Here is a 21,128-nt window from a genome sequence, read left to right as displayed (position 1 = left end):
CAAAAATTTTAAATTCGTTCTTTTATCACGTTATTGTACCTGATACTTTACATTTATTATTTTTATTAAATGTCCACCATTTCCATGTAAGCATAACTTTATCCATTGTGAAAAGTGATTATTTAATAAATAGTTAAACTAAGGTCCTGCTATCATAATCACAGAGAGAGTTACCTAGCTATAATCTTAAATAAATACAAAAGGTTTGGGGTTCAGATGACAGTAGTGACACTAAATGGTGTAAAAGAAAAATGTAACATAGAACACTAAGCCTGTAACAGTTGAAATGTTATTCAAGATCAACATCAGTATTAGAGAGTGGCTTGTTTCTTATATCTAAGGTGTCACCTATTGTAAGACTCCTCATTTCAGAATCTGCACTATGTCCTTGTCAAGAAAAACAAATACTTGGTTTTAATAAAGAAATCTACTTTAATACAATACTTCTGATTTCAAATTTATAACACTAACAACTTAAGTCCACATCAAAATAATGATTTTACTTATTAATCTGCTGGTGTATTCAGAGTTCAGTATATATCATTTACAACAGAAGTTTGCTCAGCTTGCTAGTGTATAAAGTTCATTAAACATTTCTCACAAGACCCTGAAATACAAATTGAATTTTAGTTACATAAAAGCCAAGAAACAGACACTTTCAACAAAATTCCCTAAACAGTAAAACCAGTTTACTCATGATAACTTCAGATGTAGTTATCATCTATACAAGATTGTTTCCAAGGTTATGGTTGAAAGTACTTTTCTGAATAACAAAAAGAAAACCAAGATTTCCATGGTTGTTAACATCACTAGACTTTTAAAACTGCAGAAAAACAATTTTATTAAGAAGCAACATGGTTTTAAAAACATAACTGTTATGAGCATACCACAAACCAACATTAGCTGGATACATATAGAGATGAGGCTTAAACTTGTATTAATCTAACTATACAAAATCCTGAACTAAAGTCACCTGTACAGGAAAAACAAAACCTCGGGAAACTGTTTTAAAGAAGCATTGTGTACGGTTTTTCTAGCATCTTCTTAAAGTGGGAGAGCCACTGAGCACCAACAGCTCCATCCACTAGTCTGTGGTCACAACTCAAGGTTACGTTCATCACCGAAGATACTCGATATCTAGATGGCATGATTATAAAATGCATGAAAAAAAAAAGTTCCTTAATATTATATAAGGTAAATAAAAATATGAGCATTATTTCACAGTATTGTTAAAATACACATTTTATTTTTAATGTGCTTCTGTTAAAGAATTTCAAATGTTGAAAAATATAAAAAGCAGCACAGGAACATATGAAAGACTTGTCGATGGGTAGAGCCAATACAGAGAGGGTCCACAGCTAGAATACTACAAACATTACAAAGACAAAACATATTTCATTGAGAGGAATGAGACAACGTATATGTTTTTCTTATATTTTCCCTTGTATATATGTACATTTAGTCTTTGTTACGTTATCGGTTTGTCCAAAGACATTTACATGTTTCGATGTTTTTTTCTCTAGTAGTGAATCATTGAGTTCAACCTGTATTCAGGCAGGTGATTCTTAGTTGTAATAATTTTTAATTTGTAGTTTGTGTACATAAACATTTCATATCAAACATACAGAAGGTTTTACGCTTGAATGCATGAGTAATAAATAAAAATTAAACATACTTACTTTGATATGTGCGTGTACATGTTGTCTTGTTATAATAAACTAAAACAGCTAGAGGGACACTCAGAGAGCACACCTTCTCCACAGAGTGTCTATCAAATTTGGATGTCAAAAAAATATGAAAATGTGTCCCATTTTTACAAACGAATGAAGTCCGTTCATGGCAGAACTACAAGGTATAATATTTTCCACGTGTGCACTACATTTAGTCTAAATCTGATCATTTTTGACTGAGTTAGAGAACAAAAATCAGTTCTATCTTAACAGATGTTTTTTTCATGACCTTGTAAGCCAAAAACTAGTTACTTCTAATGTGGGTCATAATCCAAATTTAAACCAAACTGTTATGCCATTTTTCCTAAATCTTGCTGAAGGACACACAAACAAACACAGGGATGGAAACATAATCTCTGTACACCTTCAATGAATGATACTTACCCTGCTTCGGTGTTGGTGTCTGGAATCAGTTTCTTCTCTGTACCACCGACAGCCAAAATACAAGCCTAGAGAAAGATGTAATGGATTTACTATTAACATGTCTATATTGATATTGACAATTAAATATATATTCAGAAATGAATTTAACTTGTACTGTTAAATGTGTATTGTGAAATTCCCAGCTATTCACTAAAATTGTAGAAGATTCTTGAGTGTAGGAATCAACAATGTAGTGTGTGTATATAAATACTGGTGCTTGCCAGTATTGTTAACAACTGAAATTTTGAGAACCTCACCTAATATTTACAAACCAATGTGCCAGGAGACAGTATATATTGTTGGTTTGCTACAGTAATAAAATAAATGTAATAAAAATATTTGACCAGGAACATTTATAGATCTTGAACAATACAAGCCATTTAACTTGAATTAACACTGGATGTCAGTACTTTTACAAAGACATTAGGTAACTTCAACGGTGAAGAGCTAGTTAGCTAGCCACACATCAAATGAAATGTCACAGCATCAACTCGCTCATTGTAAACCATCAGTATGACATCACGAAAGTTCTTAATTGAATAGAAGACTGGATATGTTTGTTAAGCTCTTGTAATAATTATTTGCAATAACCATTATTATAAATTGTATTATTGCTTGTATAATAAAATATATTTGTATTAAGAAAGAAAACTCTGTGTATCAATCTTGTTGATAAATATCATAAAACTAATACAACCTTTATATCCAAATTACTATTTAACTTAGTTTTAGACTATTTGAAACTGTAATGCATAACATAATAAACTGCAGCTCATCGAAGATAAATCATTATATGTAACAAAGAACATTAACATCTGTGTACAGTACACGATGGAAATTATGATAGTTCAAGTTTCTAAAATATTGGTCTATCCTTGTGTTGAATCATGAAAAGGTATTTAAATATAAACATAATTTCCACAAACAGAGGGGCCCGGCATGGTCAAGCATGTTAAGGCGTGCGACTCGTATTCCGAGGGTCACGGGTTCGCATCCCCGTCTCGCTAAACATGCTCGCCCTTTCAGCCGTGGGGATATTATAATGTGACGGTGAATCCCACTATTCGTTGGTAAAAGAGTAGCCCAAGAGTTGGCGGTGGGTGGTGATGACTAGCTGCCTTCCCTCTAGTCGTACACTGCTAAATTAGGGAAGGCTAGCACAGATAGCCCTCAGTAGCTTTGTGCGAAATTAAAAAAAAAAAAAAAAACCACCAACAGAACCCACCTTGTATTTTATGTTCATTATGTGAAATTAAATCTTACAAGTTTAAAACATAAGTTCACAACTTACAAACTCCTGAACAGTTCTGGTGTACTTATCACATGCAACCATAAAATAAAACATCTTTAACAGACTAATCCATATAATGACACACAAACAGCTCTACATCCTATTTCATCTTTTGTTTTTAGTATTACCCCATAAAGTAATTTTTGAAAACAACCTAAAAAAAAGTCTATTTGTTAGCTCTTTCCACATACACAAGTCCATTTTGGTCACAGTGAACTATTAGATAAAGGTCAACGTCAATCTATGGTTTTTAATATTCATGACCTTTCAGAGATATATTTTTGTAGTTTGTTCAACAAAGTTGATTTTCTGACAACACATTTTCTGTATGCTCATCTATCACAGTATAAATGCAGATACATACAATGTTAACGTTTGAAGATAAAACACACCTCAATACCTGTAATATTATAATTACAGTATACACCACACGTCAATACCTGTAATATTATAATATTTTATTCACTGACTCTTTCCACACAACTATTTTAATTTATTACAATTCAATAGTGACAGTGTTCAAATGCAAAATGATTAAAACCTACATCAGTAGTTTCAATATAGAACAAAACTGATATTTGAACATTGTTTTTTTTAAGGTTGTGTTGTATAATAATCAACTCTGTCATTACATTTCACTGTTATATGCACAACCATTAAAACACGAGTATTACATTTAAAGATATATAACTAAATTAACAAGTATAACTGTCTCACCTGAGGAGGATTTATTACTGCAGCAAAACCTTTGATTCCATACATTCCTAGATTAGAGATGGTAAAGGTTCCACCCTGGATAGAAAAAAGAACAGGTATTATGAGAAATTACACAGGCTGTCTCAGAATGGTTGTATCTAGAACTACAATGGATGTAATGAATCTATGATTTAAACAATAGTTTCAGCTTCATGTACTAATCACAGACTATAAGGAGCAACAACTGATGAAATTCCAGAACTCATCAACTTTTTTTAGTAAATGGTACAGATTCACAGAGCAACATCTAGGAAATCTGAGGGTATGTAAATAAATGAATGAATGCTTTATTATGACAAACAAAATGACAGTACAGCAAGCAAACTCACACAAATGAAATTATAGTTGATCCCACTAGACCATTTATTTTCACAGTTTTCTCTCCTCCAAACCTATTTCTCCAGAACTAATACACATTTTTCCTGCTAAAAGTGAAACTGGCTAAAGAAAGCATTCTTGAATTACACATGTAAACTCACTTTCTTTGTCCAGTTAACAGCAACACTACCTTGTGACATTTGTTGTCTTGAAGCATTTGTCAGCTGTTACAGTTAGTCAACCCATTCAGTTGCTATATGTAATTGTAATATTCTCTTGGACAGAACATACATTATCTACTGCACAGAACAAAGTAACTCAAACAAGGTAACTTTCTAGACCGTGTGTTGTTGTTATTGTAACGTGGAGAAAAAATAACAAAATTTTTTTAAAGTTTTCATTTGACATTATTAAGCTTTAATGTTCTAGTTACAAACTTGGCCAAATTGTTGGGATGGTGACCCCAAATTAACCTTCATAGTTTTGATACTATAACTTTTAATATGTTTTGTGCATCTTTACAAAATTTTCCATGCTTTTAGTATACATTACAAGTCTTTTGTTAAAAAAAAAAGAACTTTTAATAAAGTGATTTCACTAAACATTTTTCTGTAAATATATGTAGTCAATGCACTGACTGTTCTGAATACAAATTAAAGAACTTTCTTCATCTGAAAATTCTCAAATTTCATTTGTGTAGTCTCTAAAAACCTCCTAACTAAATTCAAAAACTTTTGTTTTCAGTATAACTTTGTATTTCATGTTATTTTCTTTGTCCTAACTTCATTCCAGGATGATCAATTTGACCAACTTTACAACCATCATAAAAACATACAAAATAAATTTAAATTTAAATATTTTTTTTTTATAATGTGACTTGAAATTGTAACATAAAACTACATTTGTTTATCCTAAATAGCATAAACCTTTTAACAATATACATCCACTTCTACTTAAATTTTGTTTTATTATCCATTGAACCGTGTCTAATTATCCAGCCACAAGATGTAACTCATGTTAACCCATTGAAATACACAAAGCATGAGCTACATGCAAGCACACCTTGTGAAAAATTGTTATTTTGCTAATTCTAATCTTATTTAATTCATACATTTTGTAAGCTGGTTTCTTTGTTTTTTTCCATCAATTTTCTATGAAACTTAATCCTACACAATGTAATATAATATGTAATTTGATAGAAAAACTTTGGCTTTCTATTGGTTGTAATTAATATATTATTAAACATCACAGAGAACTACTGACAGTTTGTGAAAGAAAACATGTAACAAGATGAGTCTGTTTTTCTAGTTTATGACTCAATAAACAAATAAGACTGAAGGTTATAAAAAATTTACTTTGCCCAATTAATATGTATGTTACATGAGTAACTTGTATTATTTACTTCACGGACGGTTGATAAACAAAGTAGAGATGAGGAAAGACCAAGTAAATCATAGTCCTTATACCAGGAAAGATAGAAGATGTATTAAATATATACTTATTTAATTACGAATTTATATTAACCCTTTCAGGCCATAATATACACAAGTTTGTCTACACATTTGCACACGTTAAGTATTTGCACTATAACTTTTAATACAGCATGTGTATACTTACGAAATTTAGTAGACTTTTAGTAAATATTGTGTATACAAAAAATCAGATTTTAATGAAATATTCTTACTAAAGATTTGTTTGTAAAAATAAAATCTGTTTAATTACTAGTCTGAGTGCAAAGTGATTTCATGTTACAATTAAAAAAATCTATTCTTCATACCCAAAATCTCAAATATTATTTGCACAATCTCTAAAACCTCGTAAATAAATTCCAAATGTTTGTTTTCAGTAAGACTATTTTCTATATTCTAACTATGAGTTTCTATCACCAAACCAACCTTGTAATCATCATTAAAAAATTAGGAATAAATATAAATTATGTTTTTTCATGCTCGGATGACTACATATTATAACATGAAAATACAAATGTTTAGTCTAAGTAGCTTAAGTCTCATAATGCTATATATGAACAAATATATTTATTATTATATTGACATTCCAGTCATGTCTATCTAACACTACATAACTTGCATTGACACAGTGCACATGCACTTAGTTCATATACCCAGTAATTCTTCCCTGTCTCAGCTGTGTTTTAGTGAACTAGTATTTTGTAATACTCAATCACATTTCATTTATTATATATTATATATATATATGTGTGTGGATATAGATTATTACCATTTAGAAATAAATTATTAAACTTCTTTTTCTTAAAATATATAACAATAAATCAAGAAGTAAATAATTATATCTTCTCACTATGACTTTTGTACTCAGTTGCTGCTGGACATAGATTGCTAAGCCTTTAAAAATTTTGCAAATAGAGGATATTAAAACATAACTTTTTTAGGTTTTGGTCATGCAGTTTAATAACCAAAAGAAATCATAAATAACTACACTGATACCATAGAATTCCACTATAATTCACTAAGCTTAGTAGCTAAGATTTATTTAAATTTAAAAAAATATTAAACTTTAAGCAGACTAAAGATGCAACCTACCTTCTTGAAAACTTGGACCAAAAGAAAGTGGTAGCTTTATCATAGATTAAAATGGCTGAAAACCATTAGGGAGACATTCTAAGTTGTCAATTGGTTATTCACATGTGAATTATTGAAGCAAGTGTATATAAGGGACTGTTTCCAAAAATGTAAAGAGATGAACATGTCCACTGTGTTTGATTCAGTATATAAACCATATCCGAGCAAGATAAAGAGATATAAAGTTCTTATTTTATAATCTAGCTTGTAAATATTAGTAATCTGAGTTCCTGATTTGTACAAAACTACAGACTTAGTATTTTGATATCACAAACATCTAATTTTAAACAATGTTGCATTCAGTATGCCATGTGATTCATTAAAATCTGTATTTAAATGTGTTCTTTTAATATTTACTTTTAAATAAAAAAATTAACTAATGTATAATACTAAAGTTAGAATTATAATCTACACTTTGTGATATCGAGAAAACCCACTTGTAGAGAATATATATAAAAAAAGCAGTTAGTTGGGGTTGAGAAAATATTTTACATAGAGGAGCCAACAATGTAAAATATTTTCTCAACCCAAATGAGCCGTTTTTACGTATATATTAATCTACAATTTGATTCCAAACTTACTGACATACATTCACAAAATAGTAGTTCTACAAAATTTTGAATGCCGAAGGGTTAAAAACTTTAATTTACTGTTTTGCTATCACATTTACTCATATAGCATGATAATAAAGCTGTTTAAGTAACTTTTGAATGCAGTTCTTTAAAACATTAAGACATACACATTTTAGCCATAGAGAAGTATGTTGGCCAAGGAGTTCTTTATGGCAGTTTCTAATCTCTCTGCCTTCAATAAATAGAAATGTTTGTTTTTGGAGAAAACTTATTGTTCCTTAACAATTTCTGTTTTGTTGATTTTAATTTTAATCATATTTTATCAGAAGAATTCAACTATATATATGCTTTTTTCTTTACATTCTCTTCATAAAATGCATACCTAACATTTTGGTAATTAGATATAATTAAATTTTTTAAAAAGAAATTACAACATTTTTATTTTTAAAAGTGTACTACAAAGGTTACGCACCTGGAACTCGTGGGGTTGGAGTTTTCCTTCCCGAGCTTTTTTCTCAAGAGTCTTCATGTCTGTACTTATCGCTATCAGACCCTAGTCATAACAGTTTACTAATGTAATAAATATTTTAAAACAATCAACAGAACATTTCCTAATTTCTTTATCTAATATTCTGTCTTTTTAGAAGAGCTGTCTCCTACACTTTGTTAGACAGGGATATGGGAATACTGGGTTTACTACTAAACATAACATTCAAAACAAGGGTACAACTAATAAAACAATGCATTCAAATCTTTACAAGAGAAAACTGTAGAGAAAATTAGCTATATTCATGACTGGTTTGATGTAGGTTTTTTTTTATTTAAATAGATAGCTTGTTTTGGTTGAAAGTTAATATTTGATACAATCACTAAATAATTCACAAAGATTTACTAACATAAAAAGAAGTTACAAACTAAAGAAATACAGAAAATATATTAAAATATCTTATACTAATCTGGGATTTTAAAATCTTTAATGAACACATTCTGTGAGTATTTTCCAAAGAGCAATGTTTAGTTTAAAATACACAAATGTTGACTTTCTTCCAACTGTCAGAAACTTAGACCATTGCAAAAATAAAAATGCAGAACCAATATTTAAACCATTTCATCTTTTACACAACTGGGATGTGACCCATCACAAAAATTAATGTTAGCAGAGATGCTCTTTCCTTACAATTCACGACATGTCAAGGTGCTATAGGTTTTTTAACCCATAAAACACAAGCAACATTTATGCTATAAAAAATCAACTTGAAACATTTTGGTACTTTTTGTTGAGTTTTCTGTAAGTGATTACATGGAAATCCCTGCTTCAACAGTAAGCTAATATCTCGATGTTCTATACTTATAGAATTACAATTGAAAAAGTAACATTTTAACATTTATGTTTATTCTTACAGACAAAGGTGAGAATGGAGAGACACACCAAAAGCAGTTTCTTTAATTTGAAGTCTTCCAATAGTTTGTTCTAGTCAATGTTTTCAACTGTTACTCGTGATATTGTATTAGTTTGCCACTACATTATCTGTGAAGGAACAAAGATATCTATAAGAACTGTTTCAAAGATCATCAAATTAGCATACTCTACACAAATCATGCTTATTGTTGTGTTACTGAGAAAATTATTTCAGCTATATAAGGTAACTCCTATATTCTAACAGTATTGCCAACTGTACCATGGATTTAAAATAAACTGCACTGGAAATGAAACATTCAAGTTTTAAATATGGCTGACCTTGGTTTTCTGTTTACTTCCAAAACATTGCAAGTAGCATTTTTAATTTGCATTATAAAGTTTACAAAGCACATATTTATTCAGAATGGATAAGCCAGAGACACAAATAGGACAATGTGAACAAGGTATTCACACCCACAGCACAAACCAGTAGATGTACAGGAAAATGAACAGAATGGTTCATCACAGCATTCACAAACGTGAAGAAGACATAATGACTTCCCATGGACACGCAAGACGTTTAGTTTTAACTCTGAGTTCAGCAACTTCAGGGAATTAACTCCCCCAAATATTAACAGAACCTTTCCATTTTATATCCCTACAATAATTAATACCACTAGCCAACAAGAAACTTGTGGTAAGTTGAGTTATTAAATTAAATGTGAGTTCAAGAAATAATACTACACACCTGGTGTACAAGAGGAAAGGTTAAAACTACCATACAATAGGTATTTTCAATACCTCAAATGCATTTCACAAAACTTAAGACATAACAAACTATACATTCCTTCTTATAGTTGCTCTTCTCCTATTGGTACTCATACAAATTTCATCAATAAACAGAGATCTTAACACTTATTAGTTTACCTGTTGTTTAATCTTTACTTTTATCTCATTTTTAAACACAGGAACCTAACACAGATTTCAGCTATTAATGTTCCCTGTAACAAAAAATATAATTTATGTTCTAATTTTTGTTAAATAATTAAACTTGACTTTTTGCCATTTTGTGATGAGGTGTGAAGAAAGTTTAATACTATTATAATTAGGGTTAATTATTTGTAGCCAATATCCTTGTGTGTTGGTTTGTTATAAAAATTCAAATAAAACCAAGTGTATATTGTTTGTAATTTAAGTTTTGAAACATTCATTGATTAAATAAAAGATATATGAGTAAACAAGAGTTACTCATCTGGTTGTATATTTATACAAAGAAGTGGTGAATAGTGACATAATGCAGAGAAGAATACCAGAAAGCTACCAAAGCCCAACAAAATCTGACATGTACTATTTCTGGTAAAAATCCTCCATTACCAAGAGTTCATCACAACAGTTTCAATTTTGTTTTTGATAATATTAAGAGAAAAGTGTTTGTTGATTTGTAATTAAGTACAAAGCTACACAATTGACTGCCTGTGCTATGCACACCACAGGTATCAAAACACGGTTTCTAGCGGTGCAAGTCCACAGACATACCGCTGTGCTATTTGGGTGCATGAATAGTATTATAAGACTAATATGACAAAATCAATTGAACCTAAGTTATTTCTCATCCATTTAATGTGACTGATGTATAAGAAAGAAATAGATCTATGTCACAGTGTGTAGGTTTACAGAAGATTATTTAACTGACTAATTAGTGACAGGTGGAGAAACTTATAACAACCAACATATAACACAGCAAATCATATGATGGGCCACATGCTTATCTAAGCAATTTCTAGGCAGGCTTACCTTCTTTCTACACCAGTAATGATGGGTGTAATCAACCCTGCATCGGTGCTGACTGCCACACTCACATCAACATTATTGTACCTGAATAAAACAGACCACACATTTTTTTTATAAGATGTACCAAACAAGAAAAATTCTATAGAGGAACATTAATTATGTATGTAAGTAACATTATTTTTATATATGACAAGACACATCTCTTGGTTTATACGAGCTATTTCCAAAAGAAAAATGGCATACTTTACATATAATGAATGTAGCATAAAAGTTATAACATACTCATATGGATAATTACTGATACCAAAAATCAAAAATTATAAATTTGATAAAAGAATTTTTTACTTTAGACACCATTGTAAAGTCATTTCTTACTTTAAAAGGTTAAAGGTTGTACCTACAGACAAAAGTTAAATATGCAATATTTTACTTAGTACAACTTCTTAAAACAATAATTTGGGAACTGCAGTAATTCCTTTTTGATGACAAAACCTTGTTATACTCACAGTGATTCTGCTATAACAAGTAAACTTTGGTCCAAAAGGCAAATTCTGCCACAACATGTACCTGTATTTAGTGTCTACCATAAAACAGTTTCTGTCAACAAACAGGTATATGAACTGTGTTCATATGATGAATTAACTTCTGGTATTTTTCTGCAGTAAATCCACACAAACTAACTCTCTAACAAATGGAATGAAAACTTACAGTCTAATGAAAGTTTCCTGCCAGGATAAATTAACATCTGGTATTTTTCTGCAGTAAATCCACACAAACTAACTCTCTAACAAATGGAATGAATAACTTACTGTCTAATGAAAGTTTCCTGCCATGATGAATTAACTTCCGGTACTTTTCTGCAGTAAATCCACACAAACTAACTCTCTAACAAATGGAATGAATAACTTACTGTCTAATGAAAGTTTCCTGCCATGATGAATTAACTTCCGGTACTTTTCTGCAGTAAATCCACACAAACTAACTCTCTAACAAATGGAATGAATAATTTACTGTCTAATGAAAGTTTCCTGCCATGATGAATTAACTTCCGGTACTTTTCTGCAGTAAATCCACACAAACTAACTCTCTAACAAATGGAATGAATAACTTACTGTCTAATGAAAGTTTCCTGCCATGATGAATTAACTTCCGGTACTTTTCTGCAGTAAATCCACACAAACCAACTCTCTAACAAATGGAATGAAAACTTACTGTCTAATGAAAGTTTCCTGCCACGATGAATTAACTTCCGGTACTTTTCTGCAGTAAATCCACACAAACCAACTCTCTAACAAATGGAATGAAAACTTACTGTCTAATGAAAGTTTCCTGCCACGATGAATTAACTTCCGGTACTTTTCTGCAGTAAATCCACACAAACCAACTCTCTAACAAATGGAATGAAAACTTACTGTCTAATGAAAGTTTCCTGCCACGATGAATTAACTTCCAGTACTTTTCTGCAGTAAATCCACACAAACCAACTCTCTAACAAATGGAATGAAAACTTACTGTCTAATGAAAGTTTCCTGCCACGATGAATTAACTTCCGGTACTTTTCTGCAGTAAATCCACACAAACCAACTCTCTAACAAATGGAATGAAAACTTACTGTCTAATGAAAGTTTCCTGCCATGATGAATTAACTTCCGGTACTTTTCTGCATGCTTGTGATGCTGCTTTGATTACAAAGTCATTGACCGACAATTTGATGTCATCTTTCCTTAATAAATCATTCAGTTCCTGTCTCAACCTTAATAAGAAGAAAATTAGTTTTACAATACTGTACTGTCTATATATACATAAAATATGAAATAAAAATTTTATTACTAAAGTTTAACTTGTCTCCCTCAGAAGAAACAAGACATGTGGAAGCCCAATTTATTTGTCTCCCTCAGAAGAAACACAACTTGCAGAAGCCCAGTTAACTTATCTCCTCAATTTAAGGAGTTAACAGACACAAAACATAAAGTGTCAAAACTAGGAACATTTAACAATTACTACAAATAAAGTGTTAAAACTAGGAACATGTAACAGACACTACAAACCAAGTGTTAAAACTGTGACCTTTTAACAGATGCCACAAATCAAACGTTAAAACTGGGAACATTTAACAGACATTAGAGTCAAGTGTTAAAACTGGGAACCTTAATAAACACTACAAATCAAATGTTAAAACTGAGAGCATTTAACACACACTACAAATCAAATGTTAAACCAGGAAATTTTAACAGATGCTGCAAATCAAGCCTTAAAACTGGGAACATTTAACAGATCCTGTAAATTAAGTTTTAAAACTGGGAACCTTAACAGATGCCACAAATCAAGTGTTAAAACTGTGAAAATTTAACAGACACTACAAATCAAGTGTTAAAACTGTGAAAATTTAACAGACACTACAAATCAAGTGTTAAAACTGTGAAAATTTAACAGACACTACAAATCAAGTGTTACACCATGAACATTTATCAGATGCCACAAAACAAGCATTAAAACTGGAAACATTTAACAGATACTAAAAGTCAAGCATTAAAACAGGGAACCTTGATAGACACTACAAATCAAGTGTTAAAACTGTGAACTTTTAACAGATGCCACAAATCAAGCATTAAAATTGTAAACATTTAGCAGACATTAAAAGTCAAGTGTTACAACTGTGAACGTTTAACAGACACTACAAATTAAGTTTTAAAACTGTGAACTTTTAACAGATACTACAAATCAAGTGTTAAACCACAAACTTTTAACAGACACTACAAATCAAGCATTAAAATTGCAAACATTTAGCAGACATTAAAAGTCAAATGTTACAACTGTGAATGTTTAACAGACACTACAAATCAAGTATTAAAACTGGGAACCTTAACAGATAAAACACTACAAGTCAAGTGTTAAAACTGTGAACGTTTATCAGATACTACAAATCAAGTGTTAAACCACAAACTTTTAACAGACACTACAAATCAAGTATTAAAACTGGGAACATTAACAGACACTACAAATTAAATGTAAAACTGGGAACCTTAACAGACACTACAAATCAAGTGTTAAAACTGGGAACCTTAACAGACACTACAAATCAAGTGTTAAAACTGGGAACCTTAATAGACACTACAAATCAAGTGTTAAAACTGGAAACTTTCAATATACACTACAAATCAAGAGTTAAAACTAGGAATATTTAACAGACACTATAAATCAAGTGTTAAAACTGGGAACATTTAACAGATACCTCAAATGAAGTGTTAAAACTATGAACTCCCAACAAACACTGCATGGTCCATTATAGGTAAAAAGACCAAATGTAGATACTATAGAAATATAAACATAAAACAAAACTTTACAGTTACAAAAGATGGTATCTTCTTCATCAAATGCAATTGATGACAAGTTCAAAAATTTAAGTTGAGTGATAAACTGACCAATAACATGAGAACTAGCACATTCTGCTTGGCACGCACATAAGGTCAAGCATACCACCATCAGAACGCAGTATAACATGTTGTAAAAATTTGTACAGTGTTTAATAGGTAGTTACATGAGTGGTTAGAGTGGACATACTGTTTTAAATAAGCTTTAAGCTAAGTCATACATTCCTACTAGTACTCTTACTGTAGGAGGGACTATCCTTTGATAGAATATAATTATTTGAGCCAATTTTGGAATGGGTAATATTTCCTTATAATTAATGTGTTGACACTTGGAACCTTTATAATAGCTTCCAGTATTCTTAAACATTCTTTCCATGTGAACAGTATTAACAATGAACAATTTTATAACCAGTTATCACACTTACTTTAACACTTCCTCCATGTCGACATCTACAGTTAAGTAGTAGTGAGGTATTGTTTGTTTTGATTCCAAAAGTCTACGAGCAATCACCTGGCATAAGAATAATAAAAATAAGACAACAGCAGATTAGCAGCTGAAACATAAATCAACCTAATTGTTACTTAATATTTAATAGTATAATATTTATTAATTAAACCTAAATGATGGTATAGGCTACTTGCCCCAACTAAAATTGATATCTCTTCATCACAACATTACTGTAAGTGATTTTCTTTAGGACATCAGCAAACTGTACCTTTAGTCCACTAACATAATCGAAACCAAATATGAAGACATAACACTATCCCTTTCTCATCAGAGCAATTAGTTGAAAGAAAACATCAAGTTTTTGGGTACTGTGAACAAAGTTCACTTACCTTCCTCATGTTAGTCAGTGGAATATCAACATAATCAGCACCCGGTGGCTGTGCTACTTGTGCTTCTGGAGCTCTAACTGCAGCAGGGATGAAAGATTGAATGTCCTGACTAGTAATACGGCCTCCCAGACCAGATCCTGCAACTTCCTGTTAGGAATTGATTAAAAAAAATTGACAATGAAAAATAACTTGATATTTTAAAACATAGCTACTTACCATAGTAGATGTGATACACATATTCAGTAAGTGGAAACATATTTATGATACAATAAAATCAAGAAAATTTTGGAAAATTTACTAAACTTCTAAGTGTAGGTTGAACACATTACTGCAGAATTTGCTTACACTGTTCCCAAACAAACAGCAATATTATAGTTTACCTTTATTATTAGTTAGTAGTAATACGTAAATTTATTCAAGATTGTGAAACATAGCAACTCATCCATAATCTTAGTACACATTTGAAAAGTAAATGTTGCAGAACGCCAGGCTCCAACTAGTTCCAGCACAAATTTACCATTATGGTATGCTCTGGAGTAAAATTCCTAAAACCAATTTCATTGCAACTTTTATTAGGGTTAGCATGCAATGTAAACAACATAAAAATATTTCTGTTCTGGAGGAAAGACGTTTACAAATTAACAAATTATAAAATTACATTGTACACAAATAAGTGGTGTTAAACCATTCCTTATACAAACAGTGTATCAAACAAATTCCGAAGTTTTATTACACTCCTATATTCAAGTAATTAACCACCAATATTTGACAAGATTACCACAGCACTGCAACATTCAACTCAAAGAAAAATGAAAGTGTATGTTGTGGGTCACCTGTGGTCCAACCAGACCCCAACACAAATATATCCTTATAGTAGGATATGGACTGATAATCCAACAAGCAATATAATTACAACAATTATCAAAAAGCATTTCTATAAAACAGGGCATTATAAGTGGTCATGACAGAGAGCACTTGTTCAGGAACAAGGTCTGTATGTGCTTATCACAGTGACATTATAAACAAACAGATCAAACAATACTGCATTACTTCAAAGTACTGTTCTCCAAAACAGCCTATATAGGGATATAAACATTCATAATTTTATGTATGTTATAGAGGAAACTGCATGTATAGTGATGGTCAATGATAGTATGGGGTACCATGTGAGCCTTAGATAAAAATCATATTATACCTTCATACTCCATCTGTCTGTTTCAAAAAGAACAGTGTCATATCGATCCAAGGTTCCTGCTTGACAATTACATATATTGATATAAACTTTTAATGATTATGTAAAAAAGATATATAATCAAGAAAGTCATTGGGGCCCACATGGATACTATATGACACTACCAAATCACTAACTTATCAAACAATATTACAATTAATTAAATTGAAACAGTAACGTAACTTATATACTAATATTTTTACCCAGTTGATTAATTTTGAAAAAAAACTGTTATGAAAAACCAGTTTCAAACACACAACTCTCTGACACTTTTCATCTACCTTAAAACTGGTGCATACTTAATTAAGCAACACACATGATACCTGTTTAAAAAAATAATCCAATCATAAATAAAACAGCCAAATGCAAACAGACCGGTACTTACAGATAAATTCACACCTGTTTCAGTTGCAAGTTTCTTTGCAAGAGGGCTTGCAAACAGTCTTCCACCAGGAGGTGTTATTGATGGTTGAACTTGTGGTGCAACAGAGGTAGTGACAATGGTTGGAGCTGCAGGTTGAAGTGGAGGTGATAATGGTTGAGCTTTAGCTGGTTTACTTTCTGGCTCGAGCAGCATCTGGTGCCTTGATTGGTTCTCCTGAATCTACATAATCTTTAAAAGCAGCAATGTCATCCTCATTTTCCACTATTATACACAGAAGCTGAAAAAATGAAGTGAAGTTTAAGTATGTCAAAACAATTTAATTTCACAACAACGTTAGTTTAATTAAACATTTACTTAGGCTTCTTAATAATAACATTTAAAATATTTTCATTCTTTTTGCAACTTGCAAAGTTACAACGAAATACATCATTTGTGTCTGCTAGTGTCAAAATGTTTTGTATGTGTCTGCTGGTGTTGACATGTTCGTATGTGCCTGCTAGTGTTAAAATGTTCTGTCTGTGTTTGCTAGTGTTGATATGTTTTGCATGTGTCTGCTGGTATTATAAAATATTTCGTTTTTCAGAATGAGTTTACATTTAAAGTGACAAATACACTGGATATGTCTTCTGAAGTTTTTCATGTGGTTATAAAAGATTGCACACTTGAAATTATGTTATTTACTTCTATATTGTTATTTCACATTCCATGACATAGAGAAATTTAGTTTTCTTCATTTTCTAACCAATTTCACCAATACTGTAAGTAACAATAAAGTTTATTTATTTAACAGAGAAATAAAATATTAAAATATTTTAACACAATTTGCCCATACTATAAGAAGATGAAAGATGCATTTTTCTATAGATTAAACAAAACTGTAAAAAGGAATATGAAAAGCATTTTTTTGATAATTTAATTATTAAAGTTCTGTGATGGCTGTTTTTCATGATTCATTGAAGAAAAAACTTCATATTTTTTTCTGATTTGGTTTTCCAAAATTATATGCTCCTATAGATATCTTTCTTCCATCTAAGTATTATCTTGTTTAAATTTCTTACCTTTCCTATGGGTACGTCCTTTGATCCCACGGAACGAGAATCTTAGCCAAATATCCTTCTTCTGGTGTTTCAAACCCCATGGTGGCCTTGTCTGTTTCAATCTCTGCTAACAAGTCCCCCTCATTTAGCTGGTCTCCTTCCTTCCTTTCCCAGGAAACAATTGTCCCCATCTCCATGGTAGGAGACAATGCTGGTAGGGCAACCTTGTGGTGAGGAGGCAAATTCGAACCTATCAATCAATATTGTTTTATTAGCATTTCATATTCCTGTTATTAGAAGAAAAATTCCTAACATGCCATAGCAATGTTGACCATTCCATTTTTATGGCCAAAGCATGACTTCTTTTAACATTTAACACAATTAAAATATGTTAATGAAAAACAGAAAAAAATATATTTTGTCTAAAACAAGTAAATGTACCAGTTATGCAACAAACTATTCAACAGAAATTTAAAACAAGTCTTTTTATTACTACTAAAAATACAGTTCATAACACAAATGAAACTATTTATTAAGTGGTATCAAACTTTATCAATAGTACAAATTAATTATTCCACAATTAATATAGCAGAGTTCACAATGTAATGCTAGATAAATTAATAACAACAACATTTATTGAGTTTAATTGTAATAACAAGAATTCTTCAAATTTCTACTCAATAATGTACGTGCTTCAGTGGAAGTGATGTTACAATTCTAGTATAATTACCTTTTGTCAACAGAGAAATTGAAAGGGGGGCACATACCCCTCAGTATGCTTGAAAATTGATAAAGAATTGGAACAGCAAGGGATATCATATTTCTTTAATAGTGTTTCACAGCTTTCCAACACTGAATGTTAATACAAACTACAACCAAAGCTTGGAATTTTCAAAATATTAACATACTTGAACTGTATAAGTTTAGTAAGCCATGCAGATCTGTTGTAGATCTGTCTTCTTGTGAATGTCAAGTCAGCATTTGATATTTCTAGGTTGTTGGAGCAGATCCTATAAACACGTAAAAACTATTGAAGAAATTCACAAAACTTTCAGGAATTATATGAATAAAAGCAAGAATTATATAAACATTATTACCAATAACAATAACACTTATAAATTTACCTAAAACACAGTGAACTAAACACCAAGTATATTTCACTCTGTGAACAAAAAAAAATATTATTGAAAAAAAACTGGCTCATGCAATAAAGATATTTTGGATAAGTAATTTATTCTTATTTACTAAAATAAATCAACATTATTTTAGCTCAATCCCATTTCAAACTATACAAAAACACATTTTAACTTTCAGTCACCAAACATTTTTCTCAGTGTCCAATAAAATAAACATTATTCAACAGTTTATCTGCAGCAATAATTCTGAGAAATCAAACTTGAGACAAGCTTAAAAATATAATCACATAGACCATTTAAATATTAATAACACAAGAAAAAATTACACAAGGCCTAAAAACATCATGTTATCTCTCTTTCACAATAAAAAATAATCCAACAAACACTTAAACTGAAATGCTGCCAACTATTTCCAAAATTATAAGTCTAACCATAAAGATAACTCGTCCACAGACAATGTTTGCAATAAAGATTTTACAGTTTCAATCAAAGAGATTTAATACCAGTGAATTTACTTTCAGTGCCACAACATACCACCCAACAAAGAGATTTAATAACAGTGAATTTACTTTCAGTGCCACAACATACCACCCAACAAAGAGATTTAATACCAGTGAATTTACTTTCAGTGCCACAACATACCACCCAACAAAGAGATTTAATACCAGTGAATTTACTTTCAGTGCCACAACATACCACCCAACAAAGAGATTTAATACCAGTGAATTTACTTTCAGTGCCACAACATACCACCCAACAAAGAGATTTAATACCAGTGAATTTACTTTCAGTGCCACAACATACCACCCAACAAAGAGATTTAATACCAGTGAATTTACTTTTCAGTGCCACAACATACCACCCAACAGAGAGATTTAATACCAGTGAATTTACTTTCAGTGCCACAACATACCACCAAACAAAGAGATTTAATACCAGTGAATTTACTTTCAGTGCCACAACATACCACCCAACAAAGAGATTTAATACCAGTGAATTTACTTTCAGTGCCACAACATACCACCCAACAAAGAGATTTAATACCAGTGAATTTACTTTCAGTGCCACAACATACCACCCAACAAAGAGATTTAATACCAGTTAATTTACTTTCAGTGCCACAACATACCACCCAACAAAGAGATTTAATACCAGTGAATTTACTTTCAGTGCCACAACATACCACCCAACAAAGAGATTTAATACCAGTGAATTTACTTTCAGTGCCACAACATACCACCAAACAAAGAGATTTAATACCAGTGAATTTACTTTCAGTGCCACAACATACCACCCAACAAAGAGATTTAATACCAGTGAATTTACTTTCAGTGCCACAACATACCACCCAACAAAGAGATTTAATACCAGTGAATTTACTTTCAGTGCCACAACATACCACCAAACAAAGAGATTTAATACCAGTTAATTTACTTTCAGTGCCACAACATACCACCCAACAAAGAGATTTAATACCAGTTAATTTACTTTCAGTGCCACAACACACCACCCAACAAAGAGATTTAATACCAGTTAATTTACTTTCAGTGCCACAACATACCACCCAACAAAGAGATTTAATACCAGTTAATTTACTTTCAGTGCCACAACATACCACCCAACAAAGAGATTTAATACCAGTGAATTTACTTTCAGTGCCACAACATACCACCAAACAAAGAGATTTAATACCAGTGAATTTACTTTCAGTGCCACAACATACCACCCAACAAAGAGATTTAATACCAGTGAATTTACTTTCAGTGCCACAACATACCACCCAACAAAGAGATTTAATACCAGTGAATTTACTTTCAGTGCCACAACATACCACCCAACAAAGAGATTTAATACCAGTGAATTTACTTTCAGTGCCACAACATACCACCCAACAAAGAGATTTAATACCAGTTAATTTACTTTCAGTGCCACAACATACCACCCAACAAAGAGATTTAATACCAGTTAATTTACTTTCAGTGCCACAACACACCACCCAACAAAGAGATTTAATACCAGTTAATTTACTTTCAGTGCCACAACACACCACCCAACAAAGAGATTTAATACCAGTTAATTTACTTTCAGTGCCACAACATACCACCCAACAAAGAGATTTAATACCAGTTAATTTACTTTCAGTGCCACAACATACCACCCAACAAAGAGATTTAATACCAGTGAATTTACTTTCAGTGCCACAACATACCACCAAACAAAGAGATTTAATACCAGTGAATTTACTTTCAGT

The 21,128-nt window shown here is 31.2% G+C and overlaps 1 protein-coding gene across 1 annotated transcript; it reads right to left on the bottom strand.

Moving 5' to 3' along the window:
* Nucleotides 1-412: 412 nt before the first annotated feature.
* Nucleotides 413-17,991, bottom strand: LOC143240368 (dihydrolipoyllysine-residue acetyltransferase component of pyruvate dehydrogenase complex, mitochondrial-like). Its single transcript, XM_076482691.1, is given in 12 exon segments — nt 413-1,137; nt 2,115-2,179; nt 4,162-4,236; nt 8,163-8,260; nt 10,897-10,964; nt 12,493-12,633; nt 14,677-14,762; nt 15,089-15,235; nt 16,705-16,888; nt 16,890-16,981; nt 17,763-17,791; nt 17,794-17,991. Coding segments are annotated over 12 exon segments (1,260 nt in total). The 5' UTR covers nt 17,939-17,991; the 3' UTR covers nt 413-1,007.
* Nucleotides 17,992-21,128: the final 3,137 nt, after the last annotated feature.

This window comes from Tachypleus tridentatus, chromosome 13, assembly GCF_004210375.1.
Source record: "Tachypleus tridentatus isolate NWPU-2018 chromosome 13, ASM421037v1, whole genome shotgun sequence".
Classification (NCBI taxonomy): Eukaryota; Metazoa; Arthropoda; class Merostomata; order Xiphosura; family Limulidae; genus Tachypleus; species Tachypleus tridentatus.
This window is presented reverse-complemented; position numbering and strand designations above follow the sequence as displayed.